The sequence below is a fragment of the Oncorhynchus mykiss genome, chromosome 13, assembly GCF_013265735.2.
Source record: "Oncorhynchus mykiss isolate Arlee chromosome 13, USDA_OmykA_1.1, whole genome shotgun sequence".
Taxonomy (NCBI): Eukaryota; Metazoa; Chordata; class Actinopteri; order Salmoniformes; family Salmonidae; genus Oncorhynchus; species Oncorhynchus mykiss.
Window position 1 is genome coordinate 24,048,878 of NC_048577.1, and position 17,522 is coordinate 24,066,399.

General features: G+C 43.8%; 1 protein-coding gene across 3 annotated transcripts; it reads left to right on the top strand.

Moving 5' to 3' along the window:
* The first annotated feature begins 751 nt into the window (after positions 1-751).
* Positions 752-17,506, top strand: LOC110486011 (UTP--glucose-1-phosphate uridylyltransferase). Of its 3 annotated transcripts, none has more exons than XM_036940669.1 (10): positions 752-922; positions 3,226-3,341; positions 6,076-6,183; positions 12,972-13,157; positions 13,760-13,893; positions 14,166-14,463; positions 14,778-14,975; positions 15,222-15,464; positions 15,603-15,707; positions 17,032-17,506. In XM_036940669.1, exons 2-10 carry the CDS (start codon positions 3,243-3,245, stop codon positions 17,137-17,139), a joined length of 1,479 nt encoding a protein of 492 aa, XP_036796564.1. In that variant the 5' UTR covers positions 752-922; positions 3,226-3,242; the 3' UTR covers positions 17,140-17,506. The 3 variants fall into 3 exon arrangements, with proteins under 3 accessions (XP_036796564.1, XP_021412975.2, XP_036796565.1); XM_021557300.2 differs by lacking the exon at positions 752-922 and adding an exon at positions 1,960-2,218; XM_036940670.1 differs by lacking the exons at positions 752-922; positions 3,226-3,341 and adding an exon at positions 5,004-5,153.
* Positions 17,507-17,522: the final 16 nt, after the last annotated feature.

Sequence of the window (17,522 nt, forward strand, 5' to 3'; positions counted from 1 at the left end):
CCTATATAATAGGCGGTGTCAGACTCCAGTCACCCAAATCATAGACTGTTTTCTCTGCTACCGCACGGCAAGCAGTACCAGTGCCGGAGCTTTTGGTCTAGGACCAAAAGGCTCCTTAACAGCTTCTACCTCCAAGCCACCCCCCTGCAGAACAATTAATCAAATGGCCACTGGACTATTTACATTGACACCCCCACTTCCCCTCCATTTGTTTTATACACTGCTGCTACTGCTGTTTATTATCTGTGCATAGTCACATCACCCCTACCTATGTACAAATTACTTCAACTAACCTGTAATCCCTGCACACTGACTCGGTACTGGTACTCCCTGTATATAGCCTCGTTATTTTATTGTGTTACTTTTTATTATTTTTTACTTTGGTTTATTTAGTAAATATTTTCTTAACTCTTCTTGAACTGCACTGTTGGGGTTGTAAGTAAGCATTTAACCGTAAGGTCTACACTTGTGACAAATATGTGACAAATAAAGTTTGATTTGATTTGATTAGGTCACTTGTCAATCATTTCATTAAAGAGTCCTGCTTTTTATTTTGATGGCGAGCCTTTGTTAGAAAAAATATTTTCTATAGATGAATAAACTGTAGAGACAAATATGCACAGTCAGCGAGAAAGAGTCGAAAGAGCTCAGGTCTGCCCTCGTGAACAAGATTCTGATTGGGGTAAGTGGATTTTCGCATGCTTTGATTGGCCACTGACTCACCAATCGTTTGCCCTCATTGACAGGCCTTCATTTGGCTTCGCGTGGTGCAAGAAACCTGTCCAAAATAAATATACTCCTCAGGACCGTGACAATGTACATTTTAAAGTGTTAATTTTTCACAGGCCGAAACCCAGCTCGCTAAAGTAGCCAAGCACCTTGGAGTTCTTTGGTGGATTGATATCAAAATCATTATCATCAGGTGGGTAGCCAATGCAATAAATGACGTTTGAAACATTATGCTTGAAAACGTGGTGCTTGTGATGTAAAATGCACTACTAGAGCCTTTTAAACAAAAACATTGGCTGCTGGCATGGATATCTTAGTTGCTACCGCTGCTGCAGAATGGCTAGTTTGCCCCTGCCACTTCGTCTCCCAAGTTTACCGGGGCATGTAGCCAAGATAGCGAATCGTGTGGCTAAAGTCAATCCAGGGTCAAATGAATCAATACAAATAATGTATGAACCATACGCCAGCGTGCCAAACAGCCGCCTGTTAACGGCGGGGTAGGACCAACCATGCTATAGAAGGGCTATGATGATATTCTGATATTCAAGAAACTGCGTTATGGGGAAATGTGGACGAATCATGTATTTGCCTCTAACGTAACATATTTGGCAACGAGTATGTGCGTATGGATCTGACCAGAGATGCGTGTTCCATAATAAATGAACTAAATATTATATTTAATTCCTAGCTCACTCGGCTGCCTGCTGTGCTATAGGGCTACATGTAGGTACTGTAGCCCACATAAAAACATCGGACATATCAGCTGGCAAGCACTTGTCAAATAACGTCAGGTGGTCTAATGCACTGCATCTCAGTGCTAGAGGTGTCACTATAGACCCGGTTCGAATCCAGGTTGTATCACAACCGGCCGTGATTGGGAGTCCCGTAGGGCGGCGCACAATTACCCCAGCATCGTCTGGGTTTGGCCGGGGTAGGCCGTGATTGTAAATAAGAATTTGTTCTTAATTGACTTCCCTAGTTAAATAAAATAGTTCCGTTATTGAGATATTTTGCGATTGTTTCCTGCTAAAGAGGGGTCGTCACTAGCTATCCACCAAGTCTTAAACTCCGCCTATTCCTACAATTGTTCTTCTAAAAATGTTTTTTTTTTAAACCTAACCTTAACCACACTGCTAACCTTGTGCCAAACCTTAAATTAACACAAAAAAGCAATATTTTTTTCCAGAAATGTTGACGATGTAGCCTATTTGTGTGGCTGTGCTATCTAGTGGAAACCCAAAAGAGGTGGGCGAACTGAGAATGGGTGGTGTCGGGTTTACTGATGGATTGATACATTGTTTCTTGGGACTGCAGTTCATTTTCTCAAGCGCGAGTGGCTGTCTCTGGTGTCAAGCCATTGATGTTTATCTTTTATTGAACGATGTCTAATATTTGCTCGAAGACTATAGGCTAGGCTTTTGGAATCTTTTTTGGAGAAATTTTCTTGGCACATATTTTGTCATACGTCCAAAGATGTCTGTTTTGGATGGTAAGTTTTCTGTACCTGTCGGTAATGAGTCAGATAGCTACTTTCCCATTGCTATTGATTGCTCTTGACAGTTCTTATCTTTTCCATGACTATAAGTCACTTCTTGACTTCTCTTTTTAGTGTTTAATGATTTCAACTTTTTAGAGTGCGTTCTTTTTACTTATCTATATTTCTGATGTGTTGAATTTAGGCTACTGAGAATATAGATTTCACCACATCGGTATTATGCAATACTGGGAATTGCCAAATTAGGCTACCAATCTCTTAGTGGGGGATATTTTCATCTTGAGTGATTTGCATGTACAATTGTACCCAGAGCTTGGTTGCTGCTATGTCTATTTTCTTAACATAATAAATCCTGTATTGAACACAGGGTGAACAAATCACAATTGACTGGTTCAATAATGGGGGGGCAGGTAGCCTAGAGGTTACCGAAAGGTCGCTGGTTCGAATCTCAGAGCGGACTAGGTGAAAAATCTCTGTGCCCTTGAGCAAGGCACTTAAACCCTAATTGCCCCTAATAAGTCCCTCTGGACAAGTACATCTGCTAAATGACTTTAAAAAAAGATATATGATAATATTGACCCAATAGGCTTGACTTGGTCATGGCATAATGGATATAGGAAGAAAATTCTAGATGTCCATTAAAATAGATCCAATAAGCATTATGTGGGTAGACATTTTCATGGCATCATATGTAACAATGTTCCATTTCACCTATAGTAAAATAATGTGCTTGCTTGCTTGCTTAATGACTGACTACAAGCTGCCTCGCTCATTAGAACACAGGCATGCAGTGGTGTCAAGAAGGCTTTATGCCAGAACGTCTTTAAACTGACCTTATCCTCTGTCTGATCGTTTTGAATGGTTCCAGCAGAATGAACAAACTAGCCCTCTCCCTTTCATTCTCTCCTTTGGCCTCATACTCTTTGATTGTTTTGACTGGTTCAAGCGGACTGAATGATGAAATACCTCTGTCGCTTTCTTTCTCTCCTTTCTCTCGGCAGATATCAGCAAAGCCGGGATGGCAGAGTTTCAGGAGAAGCTGCGACTGCAGCATGAGGCCTCCATGCACAAAGAGCTGGAGAAGCTGCTGACCACAGCCAAGGGGGCTGAGCAGGAGGTGGGCCTGGGGTTTGGAGCGAGAGTACCTGGTGCATGTTTGTGGATCCAGCGTGGTTGTTTTGGAGGAGTGAGGACATTTCTTGGCATGCTGGACTGAGTTCTGAGAGGGTAACCGGATGGTGAATGACCCGTGTGTCTCTCGATGGGTCAAACACAGATGCACACACTACACGATTTCACAACATGGATTCACTCTTTCTACCTCTTTCTGCTCATCTCCCCATTTTTTTCACCGCCCCACTCTTTGTCCCTCCCCCCCCCCGTTTACTTTAAGCCCCAGCAGGCTCGATGTTAAACCCTTTCTCTATATATGATGTAGGCCATACATTCCCACAGAAATCATTGTCACTTTTCCTCACCACTGAGCCCTCAACTTACAAAGCATCAGCTATTACCATGCTATCCAACAAGCACAGCGCACAACCCATTAAAAACAACCCATTTGCCCAGAAACTGGAAAGGCAATACTCCCTGCTTAGCAAACCATTTGTATGCAGTTAGCATTGCTACTGCTAACTTTGGCATGATGGCAAAAGCTTACAAGATAAGCATTCACTCTTTAGAGTAAGTGGTTCCTTTTTTACACTCCTCCTGGTTTCACTTCAAACGCATCACATTAAAGTTAGATTGCGGAGGGGGGGGGGGGGGGGGGGGGGGGGGGGGGGGGGAAACGCAATTAAAACCCACTAAGGAGCCCGGAGGGTTGAGGAATGAACAGTGAGATGGGCTAGGTGGGATGGGCTAGGTGGGAGCTCTAATGATTATCCCAATGGGGGCATTTAGAACACACTGAACTGAAACGGACATGAAAGCCATTAAGCAAAGGTCAGAAAGGAGGGTTGCGGGCAGAATGCTTTGATTATAGGGAGTGGGCAGGAGAGGATGAAAGTCTACGCGTCACCAAACAGACTGCATCAACAGACTAGAGCAATAATGATGCATATCATTTGGAATATAACTATTGAGTTCAGGATGTAGCTTATATATAGGTTTGGTCAGGCCAGCATTTTCTCGAATAACCTCCACCAGCTCCATTTTTATTTGGTCTATAGAGCCCCACAGTGGAGGTGTCAAAACACCCATAAAACCATGGACATGGTTCCAATTGTATTTCTATTCATTTTTAGAAGCACTTAAAATAAGGGATGTTTCATGTAGTCTTACACTGGCGTGATGCTTTTGATAACAATGTAAATCTCTCTTGGACAAGGTGACTTTAATCAATAAATTCATCTGGATTTACTCTCACATTTGAAAATGCTAATTAGCATCAAAGTAGACATCATGCAAAACTACAAATCCCTGGAAGCTCCTACAAGTCACCGCTAGCTGACACCTTTGTAAACAGGTATTATGTCAATTTTAAAACTTGCACAAGATAGTTCACAGAATTGTCCATTTAAAGAAATGTAGCCAATTTATTAATTACTACATTTAGCTAACATTAGAAAGCTAATCCACAGATTCTTACCTTTGCCTCAATTCAGCAGTCTCGTCCAGATCATGTCAATTGTAGTTCTTTATGACAGCCACATTGGCAGCTAATTAGCGGTACATTTTTTTAATGGTGAATATATTGATAAAAGTCACCTTGTCCTAGAGAGATTTACACGGTTATCAAAACCATTTCCCTGTTTGACCACTAGGTTTTATGACTCATACTGTGGTACTATATTCCAGTACAAGCACACCTGATTCAAATGTTTTACTAATCATCAGACTTGAAGCCGACTGGAGGTGTGGCGCAAGGAACTCTTCTGTGCCCTCATCTTCCTTTCAGTCATAAACAGCGCAGCCCGGGATGTCAAAAGTAGGTGGAAATTTGTTGACAATCTAAATCTGGTCCCGTGCCCTCTGCGGATTGAGCGCCAGGAGCTCAAAGTGTGTGATTGTGTTAAGATTTTAGGGGTAATGGTACAGAAAGACGTACAATGGGGCGAGCAGGTTGCTACTATGGTAACCAGGAGCAACAGAGAACTCTTTGTCCTTAGCCGCCTTATAAGGTTCCATGTGCCACAGGAAGACCTGGTTAGCATTTACACCGACTACAGACGCCCCACCCTGGTATATGCCGCTCCTGCTTGACACAGCTCACTGACCCAGGCCCAGTCTGGTGACCTGGAGCGTATTCAGAAGAGGGTATGCAGCACCATCCTAGGCGGATACTCCAGCTATACTGAGGCCCTTCAGATACTGTCCCTAACCCTAACCCGCTGTCAGCCTCCTAAAATCTCAATTCTTAGACTGGCTAACCCCTGACTGAATCACAGTGACAGGCAGGAACACCTGCAGCCAAAACAAACTTGACTATACCAAAGTCTAGTTTACCAATCCCATATTTCTGCTCATTGGTTAATTATTCTCTTTAAGACCAAAGGATTTAAAAAATATATAAATGAATGTTACTCATATCCATTAATATTTTGTATGCTCATGGATTTGTACTGACTGCTATATGAGTGTAATAAAATAAATAAAATAGTTGAATCAGGTGTGCTGGTTCTGGAATACATCAAATAAATGGAGATGGCTGAAGTTACTAGAGGTTTGGGAGACACCGTTTTAGGCTTTAGTAATGTTATGATTTCAATAGTGTGTTTTTTATCAAGCTATGTTTTGCGTGTGAATTGGATGCTTGGATTGGATTTATGAATTGGATTTATGAATAAATGATGTGGATTTTGATCATTTGCGTCCATTCAAAGTCTGAGCCTTGGCACTTTCTGTTTCAGATTTCCAAAAAGGACTTTGAGGGTTTTAAGAACCTCTTCCACAGATTCCTCCAGGTAAAAGGACCCTCTGTGAAATGGGACAAGATCCACAAGCCCCCAGAGGATCTGGTGAGTAGTTTGATTTTAACCCTGGTTGTCTACACGCCACAAGCTGAAAGCTCAGGCATTCGTCAATTTGCATAAGAAATTACAAGACATTGTCATACAGATCAGCCTATGTCTGAAAATGGTTCCTTTCCTTACCATTGGAAATACATTGTTTCTGCAGGTGCAGACCTATTAATCAACTTTGTTGCATATTTAGTGCTAGTCCACAAACTCTCAGAAACACTGTTTTGAGTGTAGCATCTCTCTGTGTATGTTGGATGAGATTGGATCTCTAGGCCAAAGCCCTCTTCTACAATGAGCATCCACACCCCCAACTGAACAGATAGATGCCAACGCGGCCCCTTTCAACTGAGCATGAGAGCTGTGGATTTAGTGGCTGTCAAGTGACACTGGCTCTATGGGGGCAGAATGCTGTGGTCCTGTCGTCCTGCAGCAGAGAGTCTGGGACAGAAAGCCCAGCCAAGTGCCAGTACCCCCCCCCCCCCCCCCCCCCCCCCCCCAGCTGACTGGAACATCTGAGGCTCCAGTCAGAGAGGGAGTGTTACATCTGAAGGGTCACAGGTGCGTGGGCTTTTCCCAAGTCTAAAACGTCTAAGAACTTAGCGTTTTGAGTAGTGCTGGACAAGAGACCGCCTATGGTGACAGGTGGTAGACTCCGTTTTAAAGGAACGAGGGGAGCGTTTCAGGGAGACCTGGGCTGGAACCACTGACCCATGGAACACTTGGGCCACATGCAGGAAGGCTACATCCAGTTGGTATATAGTTGCACACCCTTGTTTGTGAGTCGGTACATTCCCAAGCACGTGAAGCCCACAGATCTTAATGAGTACGTAGTAAGGGATGGAAACAAGCACCCCACACCAACAGAACTGAAACGAGGTAACCAAGATCCAAGAACACTGTGTGTAGCTGTGGGCCAAAGCAAGCCAGCTATTTATCACCTGGGTGACATTTCAGTATCTCAGAGCCTGACACCCCCCCCCCCCTCCCTTCCCAAAATAACCCCAAGCTCATAGGTTACCCTATAAATAGCCTGACCTTTCCAGCATTCGAAAGCACAGCCTTGAGGGAGCATGATTCTGGCCTGGGGTGATATTTGGCTTACCCTGCCCCGAGCCCAAGTTTACACTCTTGCTACCCATGTGCATGGGTGGGTGTGTCGTCCTATCTGCTCTAGCAGCCTCACTGTAGGACCGTTTTTGGACAGTCTTGTTTTGGGACGTGGTTCATGGTCACGACCGTAAGTAGGGAATTTAAAAACGTCTCTGGACTCGTGACACCGAGACAAGGTCACCTTGGAGACCTTGAGTTTTGAAGTTGTGTTAAGTTCAAACAACTCGGTTGTTCAAGTTCTTATGAGTTAAATCTCATCGTGTTGTATTTCTTGTTATCGACAGAAGCTGTATGGCTCTGAAAGGGTTCATCGCTTCTCCGATATAACAGTAATGCCAGTCTTTTGCAGTAAATCTGCACAATGTTGACTTGTGAGTTAATGTACCTAATTGAGTGAATCGCACAAAAAAACAGTCCATGCAAAGTGGTTTTCTAGTATCCGATGGATACTGTCTACTTCTCTACCAGATTCCCACAGATTCTCCATTCCCTCCCAGTTATGTAATTGCTCATAGGTCAATATTGCTTGTTTTGCAGAGTTTGAATGGTTAAAGTCCATGGTTGCTAATACGCACGTCGAGTTTGCAGTCTCAACATTTAGTTATAATGCTTCATCAGCTAGCACTGGAAAGAACCCTACATCTTGAGTAGCCTAGCGAATAATAACGTCCCAAGAATGGAACCTTGCGTCACGACAGTATTTATAGGAAGCATTTCAGACATTGTACAATCAACCTGTACACATTTTGATTTGCTAGTTTTCCACATTCTAAAGGGATTATTCAGGTTCTTTGCTGTTTCACTCTAGTAAAACTCTGACTAACGAATGAATAAGTGAGATAAGTTTCCCTTTTCTAAATCTAGTCCAGATTGGACTGTCTTACTTTGGCCCAAACCACATTTCTTTCATGAATTAACTCGGTTAGATCCCCAGAAAACCATGGACTATCTGAACCCTTATGACTTCGAACGACAGAAATTCTCTTGAAAGATCGCGCAGGAAGCCAAATCAAATGTTCAAAAATTGTTTCCTAATAATGGGTGGCTTCGCCTTTGTAAAGAGAACTACATAGCTCGCAATGAAAGTAACCTGTTTGTCATCGAGAGTAATTGCACCTCACCTCAATAGCCCAGACTTGGGTAAACACATCTTATTGTGCTATGTTATGACTGACGATGGAGAACCCACACCTTCAAAACGCTGTGTGGTCTTGGCTCCAACACAGCCATGAGACTGTTTTATGTTGGGAAGGATCCCCCGTAAGGTAAGAAACATTGGTATGTCTAGGCTTTCTCCTAATATGTCTGGTTCTGGAGAGCAAAATGTTCATGGTGATCATGGCAAGGAAACAAAACTCGAAGCGTATTTCAATTATTCAGGAAAACAGCCTTAATGTTGTAAACAAACGTCATTATGGTGTCATCCAGAGTCACATTTATTTTTTCAAGCCCACATTTTACATACAGCAGGTTTTAAAGGACCAAAGTGTTTGTTTGGCTTCGTGTTTTCATGTTTGCCATGGAACAAAAATCCCAATACTGGTATCATTCCCAGTGGCGTGTATTCATGGACACCAGAGAAGGCATATGAGCGAGTGAAACAGTGCCCCTCTGTCTATGTGTAGACCATCTATCTGATGCTGTCTGGTCAAAAAGAGTATGACATTGTTGCCGCCCGTAGCATTGAATGCAAGGGAAGCCAGCGAGCATTTGCCCTCCCTTGATTAAAATAGCCATACTTAAAAAATATATATTTTTTTAAATCAGTGAACTGAACTATGAATGGTCCTGGCACACCAAAAAGTGTCAAGGGAAGTCTATTTGGATTTGGCTTCACCCCAATCACATCAAGAGCAATATATCATTGACAGAAACTTGATTTGTTTAATCTTGTGTTGTCCTCCAGTGGCTAGCTAGCTAAAATTGATACTTTCCTATACCGAACAAAAATATAAACGCAACATGCAACAGTTTTACTGAGTTACAGTTCATATAAGGAAATCAGTCAAATTAAATAAATTCATTAGGCCCTAATCTATGGATTTCACATGACTGGGCAGGGGCACAGCCATGGGTGTGCCTGGGAGGGCATTGGCCCACCCACTTGGTAGCCAGGACCTGCCAATCAGAACGAGTTTCCCTCCACAAAAGGGCTTTATTACAGACAGAAATACTCCTCAGTTTCATCAGCTGTCCAGATGGCCCCGCAGGTGAAGAAGTCGGATGAGGTCCTGGGCTGACATGCTTATGTGGTCTGCAGTTGTGAGGCCAGTCGGACGTAATGCCAAGTTGGTAATGTCAAATGGGGACTAACATGAAGCCTAAATGTTGTTTGTTAAATCCTTTATTGAAGATTATTATAGCCTGTATGTCTTGAGAATGACACGGCTCTCCAGACTCCTATTCTTTTAAAAGGGGGCTATGGTTGTGGTGATAGTTAGCCTCATAGTAGTTGAGCTATAAAAGTGTTTTGAAACTTCTGCCTAACAACAACTCACGTGAGGTTGTAGCTTCTGGCAATGGACCAATACGTGTCTTTTAGTTTTTTCTTAAGGAGTTCCCCATTCCTGTGTCTTACACGTTGCTTTGTGTATTTTCCAATAGTCCATACACACTGAATACAGTACACACTGTAAAACAATAAATTGGGTTTGTTGGGAGAGTGTGTACAGTCTGCCTCTGTAACCTATAGGGCCGGTTTCCCAGACAGTAGGCCTAGTCATATACTATTTATTTTATTTAACTAGGCTAGTCCGTTAAGAACAAATTATTATTTACAATGACGGCCTGCCCCGGCCAGACGCTGAGCCAATTGTGCGCCGCCCTTGGGGACTCCCAATCACGAACGGTTGTGATACAGCCTGTAATTGAACCAGGGTCTGTAGGGACGCCTCTAGCACTGAGATGCAGTGCCTTAGACTGCTGCGCCCCTCAGGAGTGACTAGTAAGAAGTAGCCCACCACTTTCAATGGTGAGTCTCCATTGAACATGTTTTTTAGTGCAGGACTAGGCTTTCTCCTATATGTCTGGTCCTGGAGAACACTGCCCATAGCATTGGGAAATCAGATTTATAAGCTAGATTTGAAATGGCCTATCTGTGGGAAGATATTGTCAAGATACTGCGATGCAGTTTGAGTTCCTTCATGGTCGCACTCTCATCTCAATGGTTCGTCTCATGAAGGTGAGCGGTAAGGAAGAGGCCTGGCTGCCTGTTACCATGCCAACTCTGAAACTGTAGCCTCCCTCTGACGGTGCAGGAAGTGTGTGTGTGTAAAGGTAGTGCAGGAGGTATCATCGTACACTCCCATCATACTCTCCTGCGTCTGTCTATGCATTTGACCACGATGGGAGGGAGGTAAAGTTAGGTGTGTATATAAGTTGAGAGTTGAAGGCAGAGTGTAACGGATTGTGTAAAAGTTAAGGTCTTGAGTGTGACACACACAGTCTATAATTACTCCCTGTCCTTTTTGTCCTCTTGTGTTGTACATCTGTCCTCTTTCCATTTGCCAACAGCAGGGCCAGTAAAGGCCAGAGGGCAGGTTCCTTCTCCCTGGGAATTATTCTAAATGACTGGAAGTACAGGAAAGGAAATTAAAATGGAAGTGAATTATACCCACCGTCTGACTATACCACATCTGGCTTACCCTGTATTCAGTTCACAGTAAAACATACCATATTAACAGTGTGCCTTTTTTTCAATTATGCAGGCTACCGCTGTACCTTGACGTAGGCCTACAAGAATGAAATATAGTGGGCCTATTGTTTTTTCCTATTGGACAAATCTATTTCTGGACCCATGTTTTTAATTTGGCATGAAGATACAGTATGCAATATTGATACACAAATAAAACGCTGACCAGATACATAGTTAACACCAGCGTCATCCTTTACCTCTAACACTTTGCTACAGCCTTTGTGGCTGTCCCTCCTATGTCAGGGGTGATATTTTCTGTAGGGGTGTTTTGTTCTCCCCTCAGTCCCTGTGTGAGGATGTACTTTATCCCCACCACTCTGGGTTTTGCTGTCATGGCTTCACTGAACAGCACTGTTACATAATGGGAGTCTGGAGTGATGCCAGCTCCCCCTTCTCCACCCCTCCTACGCTCCAAAACAAAGCACACACCTCCCTGCCTTGAGCAACCCCAATACTGCCCCCCAGCTGTCAAATGCTGAACTGAAGATCCAACTTTCACAGGGATTGATATAGCAGTCGGCAGGTTGAGTCTTCTCTGTGGTTACCCCATTGGTCAGGTTAATTATTTTATTTATTGTATTATTTTATAGCTTCTTGATATGCCACACCTGTCAGGTGGATCTTCCATACAATTCTCCTTCTGTGGCCTCCAACTGCTCTTAAATACAAGTAAAACTAAATGCCTGCTCTTCAACCGATCGCTGCCCGCACCTGCCTGCTCGTCCAACATCACTACTCTGGACGGTTCTGACTTAGAATATGTGGACAACTACAAATACCTAGGTGTCTGGTTAGACTGTCAACTCTCCTTCCAGACTCACATTAAACATCTCCAATCCAAAGTTAAATCTAGAATTGGCTTCCTATTTCGCAACAAAGCATCCCACACTCATGCTGCCAAACATACCCTTGTAAAACTAACCATCTTACCAATCCTCGACTTTGGCGATGTCATTTACAAAATAGCCTCCAACACCCTACTCAACAAATTGGATGCAGTCTATCATAGTGCCATCCGTTTTGTCACCAAAGCCCCATATACTACCCACCACTGCGACCTGTATGCTCTCGTTGGCTGGCCCTCGCTTCATACTCGTGGCCAAACCCACTGGCTACAGGTTATCTACAAGACGCTGCTAGGTAAAGTTCCACCTTATCTCTGCTCGCTGCACCCACCCGTAGCACGCGTTCCAGCAGGTATATCTCACTTGTCACCCCCAAAGCCAATTCCTCCTTTGGCTGCCTCTCCAGTTCTCTGCTGCCAATGGCTGGAACGAACTACAAAAATCCCTGAAACTGGCAACACTTATCTCCCTCACTAGCTTGAAGCACCAGCTGTCAGAGCAGCTCACTGCACCTGTACATAGCCCATCTATAAATAGCCCAAACAACTACCTCTTCCCCTACTGTATTTATTTATTTAGCTCCTTTGCACCCCATTATTTCTACTATGCACACTCATCTACTGTCAAATCTACCATTCCAGTGTTTTAATTGCTATATTGTATTTACTTCGCCACCACTGCCTTTATTTTGCCTTTGCTTCCCTTATCTCACCTAATTTGCTCACATTGTATATAGACTGTATTATTGACTGTGTTTGTTTTACTCCATGTGTAACTCTTATGTGTCGAACTGCTTTGCTTTATCTTGGCCAGGTGGCAGTTGTAAATGAGAACTTGTTCTCAACTTGCCTACCTGGTTAAATAATTTTTGTTGTAGTTGAAAACAACCAAACTGCAAAGCATTGCTGTATCCTAAACAGATTTCTGGATCCTCCCCATTTGTTTAATTGAAAATCTGCCAAATTGTCATTTCTGTGTAACTTACTTACTACTTTGTTAATTGAGGAACGTAGGGCCTGCACTGAAGCATTCTAACATTGCCAGTATGTGTAAACATCTACATTTTTGGGCAAGTGATCATAATCTTCAGGCTACTCCCAGTATCTGACCTGCACCTCTTTCCCTCCCTGTTGCAGATCCACCCCTATGACAAGATCAAGGCCCAGGCGCTGCCGGACAGCGTGGCGGCCAGCCTCAACAAGCTGGTGGTGGTCAAGCTCAACGGAGGCCTGGGCACCAGCATGGGCTGCAAAGGCCCCAAGAGTGTCATCAGTGTCCGCAATGAGAATACCTTCCTGGACCTCACCGTCCATCAGATAGAGGTAGAGGATATTATACTGTATGTAGTATACTATTTTTGGTCCGAGAGAACATAACACTTAAACATTTTTTTTTTTTAAAGATATACAAATATTCAGTATGAGACAATGTTAACTAGAGCTAGTTATTGTAGTACTAGATTTCCATTTCTACATTCAACATAATTTGGAGGAAATTACAGTATGATAAAAAAACTATTTGGGAGCCAAACTCCAGTCATAAAAATGTCTCCTGAGTGGCGCAGTGGTCTAAAGCACTGCAATGCTAGCTGGTCCTGGGGTCCTGGGGAGACGCACAATTTGGCCCAGGGTCGTCCGGGTTAGGGGAGCGTTTGGCTGGCCGGGATGTCCTTGTCCCATCGCGCTCTAGCGACTTCCTCCGACACATTGGTGCTTCCGGGTTAAGCGTACATTGTGTCAAGAAGCAGTGCGGCTAGGCGGGGTTGTGTTTCGGAGGATGCACGGGTCACGACATTCGCCTCTCCCGAGTCCGTACGGGAGTTGCAGCGATGGGACAAGACTAACTTACTACTAATTGGATATGACAAAATTGGGGAGAAAAAAGGGTTACAAATAATTTAAAAAATAAATGCCTTCCCTCTCAGCACTTAAACAAGACATTCAACGTGGATGTGCCTCTTGTTCTCATGAACTCCTTCAACACAGACGAGGACACCAAGAAAATCCTGCAGAAGTACACACACCACCGGGTGCACATCCACACTTTCAACCAGAGCAGGTAACACACGCACACAGATGTCCGCACCTACAGAATGTTTCGAAAACATTTTCTCTGTACTGGAAATGATCCTGTTCTATTACGATCCTCCTTAACTCTTTCCTGAACATCCTCTCCCTCTTTTTACACTCATCCATCTCTCCATTTCACTCTCTTCTCACCTCTACCTCACTTGACAGGTTGTCATTGTAAATAAGAATCAGTTCTCATTGACTTACCTGTGTAGATAAAGGTAAATGAACATTATTAAAACTCTCCTCCTGCCCCTCTAGATACCCGAGGATCAACAAGGAGTCCCTGCTGCCCGTGGCAAAGGACCTGGGAATGCACGGCGACCACGCCGACGCCTGGTACCCGCCCGGCCACGGAGACATCTACGCCAGTTTCTACAACTCCGGCCTGCTGGACCAGCTGATCGCCGCGGGCAAGGAGTACATCTTCGTGTCCAACATAGACAACCTGGGGGCCACCGTGGACCTGTTCATCCTCAACCACCTGATGACGCAGCCCAAAGACAAGCGCTGCGAGTTCATCATGGAGGTGACGGACAAGACCCGTGCAGACGTCAAGGTGAGCAGAGGTTTGTGTGCTAGCTAGAAGCAGGCAAGGGTTACTGCTGGTTTTCCTTTCTCCTTGGTGGTTCATTGAATTGTTAATGTCGCTGATGGTCAGAGTCCACCCACCTCGGCACAAAAGATGTAAGACCATTAAAAAGAGTGCTAAAGCGACAATGGTAGAGGATAAAATGGAATTCCCTACAATTGTATGATCCATTTTGCGATGTATTATACCTCGGTGTAAAATGGCATACAGCCTACCATTTTTTTTTTTTTTACATTTCCTGACTGCTCATGGTTCTGCCACACCTCTCAATCTCTCCGCAGGGTGGCACGCTGATCCAGTACGACGACAAGCTGCGTCTGCTGGAGATTGCCCAGGTGCCCAAAGCCCACGTGGACGAGTTCAAATCCGTCACCAAGTTCAAGATCTTCAATACCAACAACCTTTGGATCTCACTGGCCGCCATTAAGAGGCTGCATGAGCAGAACACCATGGACATGGAGATCATCGTCAACCCCAAGGTGAGAGGACAGGGGAAAGGGGAGTCTTTAAATTAAAACTGGTATCTGTTTAATTCGTAGCCATGTGTTTCAGGGTTTCCTTTGATGTTTTTACTCTTAACCATCCCATTTTATATGAATTAATACTTTTCGGAAGGCTGTCACCCATGGCAACTCACCTACGATTAGATTTGCATAACAATTAAATAGCTGCCACAAGCTCACTGAACGTTAGAGCCAATTACCCCTCAACTACCTCCTCCCCAGACGCTGGACGGTGGTCTGAACGTGATCCAGCTGGAAACAGCGGTGGGCGCCGCTATCAAGGCCTTCGACAACGCCCTGGGCGTCAACGTGCCCCGTAGCCGCTTCCTGCCCGTCAAGACCTCGTCGGACCTGCTGCTGGTCATGTCCAACCTCTACAGCCTGGACGCCGGCTCGCTCACCATGAGCAAGAAGAGGGAGTTCCCCTCCACGCCACACGTCAAGCTGGGCAGCTCTTTCACCAAGGTAATAGAACCAAAATGTAGATGAATGCATTTTGTTGAGTCATTATGGCAGACATTTTGATTTTCATTGGAGGTAGTCATTCTTATTATTTTATGGTTTGAATTGTTAGTATAGGTTCTTGACCTGTTATGGTTGCAGGTGCATGACTTTCTGATGAGGTTTGAGAGCATCCCAGACATGCTAGAACTGGATCACCTCACAGTGTCGGGAGACGTCACCTTCGGAAAGAACGTCTCTCTCAAGGTAAAGGCTTCATACCCAAAATGGTAACTTATTCCTATTGCATAGTATCTACTTGGAATTAGAGGTCGACCGATTAATCAGGGCCGATTTCAAGTGTTCATAACAATCGGAAATCTGTATTTTTGGGCGCCGATTTGCCGTTTTATTTTATTATTTTTATTTAACACATTCTTATTTTCAATGACTGCCTAGGAACGGTGGGTTAACTGCCTTGTTCAGGGGCAGAACGACAGATTCACATTGTCAGCTCGGGGGATCCAATCTTGCAAACTTAGTTACCTAGTCCAACGCAATAACGACCTGCCTCTCTCTCGTTGCACTCCACAAGGAGACTGCCTGTTACGCGAATGCAAGTTGCTAGCTGGCATTAAACTTATCTTATAAAAACAATCAATCATAATCACTAGTTAACTACACATGGTTGATGATATTACTAGATATTATCTAGCGTGTCCTGCCTTGCATATAATACAAGTATCTGACTGAGCGGTGGTAGGCAGAAGCAGGCACGTAAACATGAATTCAAACAGCACTTTTGTGCGTTTTGCCTGCAGCTCTTCATTGTGCGTCAAGCATTGCGCTGTTTATGACTTCAAGCCTATCAACTCCCGAGATGAGGCTGGTGTAACCGAAGTGAAATGGCTAGCTAGTTAGCACACGCTAATAGCGTTTCAAACGTCACTCGCTCTGAGCCTGTGTTTTTTTCCCTTGTTCTGCATGGGTAACGCTGCTTCGATGGTGGCTGTTGTCGTTGTGTTGCTGGTTCGAGCCCAGGGACGGAAGCTATACTGTTACACTGGCAATACTAAAGTGCCTATAAGAACATCCAATAGTCAAAGGTTAATGAAATACAAATGGTATAGAGGGAAATAGTCCTATAATTTCTATAATAACTACAACCTCTTACCTTGGAATATTGAAGACTCATGTTAAAAGGAACCACCAGCTTTCATATGTTCTGAGCAAGGAACTTAAACGTTAGCTTTTTTACATGACACATATTGCACTTTTACTTTCTTCTCCAACACTTTGTTTTTGCATTATTTAAACCAAATTGAACATGTTTCATTATTTACTTGATGTATTATATTAAGTTAAAATAAGTTCATTCAGTATTGTTGTAATTGTCATTATTACAAATACAGTTCTAAAAGAATTGGCCGATTAATCGGTATCGGCTTTTTTGGTCCTCCAATAATCGGTGTCGACCTCTACTTGGAATACAGAAAAATGATATTGGGCTACATTTGCTTGACATTTCTCTCCAACTGTAGGTATTTTGTGTGTTACATTTGTCCACGTCCCCTCACTATCCATTTCACAGGGAACTGTCATCATTATTGCCAATCACGGAGATAGGATTGATATTCCTGCCGGAGCAGTGCTGGAAAACAAGATTGTATCTGGCAACCTGCGCATCCTCGACCACTAAGGCCTTCAGGACAAGACAGTTGCACAGACGAGACTCAAGGACAAACTACACCTAGGACTGTTTTAGAGCAAGGTTTCACTGTGATCCACCATTTCAGATAATTTATCTGCAGCTTACAAAGAAAGACTTGACCACAGTCAGGGTCATTTTAATCAGTTTTAAATGGGTGGGATGGTCCTCCTAATGAGCGTTGTGGTTCAGCACACAAGGCTTCTAAGGCTGTGTTTACACAAGCAGCCCAATTCTGACAAAAGAGCTGAGCTAATTGGTGACAAGGCATATTAGTGGAAAAAGATCAGAATCGGGCTGGCTGCCTGTGTAAACAGCCTCTGTTGCCAACTCTGACCTGAATAAAGTGTAAAATGGATTCAACTTGTCTTGAT

What these genes read in the sequence shown, in the direction of transcription:
- LOC110486011 (XM_021557300.2), top strand. An exon ending in ACAAGCCCCCAGAGGATCTG is followed by an intron (nt 6,184 to 12,971) that starts GTGAGTAGTTTG and finishes TCCCTGTTGCAG; the next exon opens with ATCCACCCCTATGACAAGAT. An exon ending in TGGGCAGCTCTTTCACCAAG is followed by an intron (nt 15,465 to 15,602) that starts GTAATAGAACCA and finishes TTATGGTTGCAG; the next exon opens with GTGCATGACTTTCTGATGAG.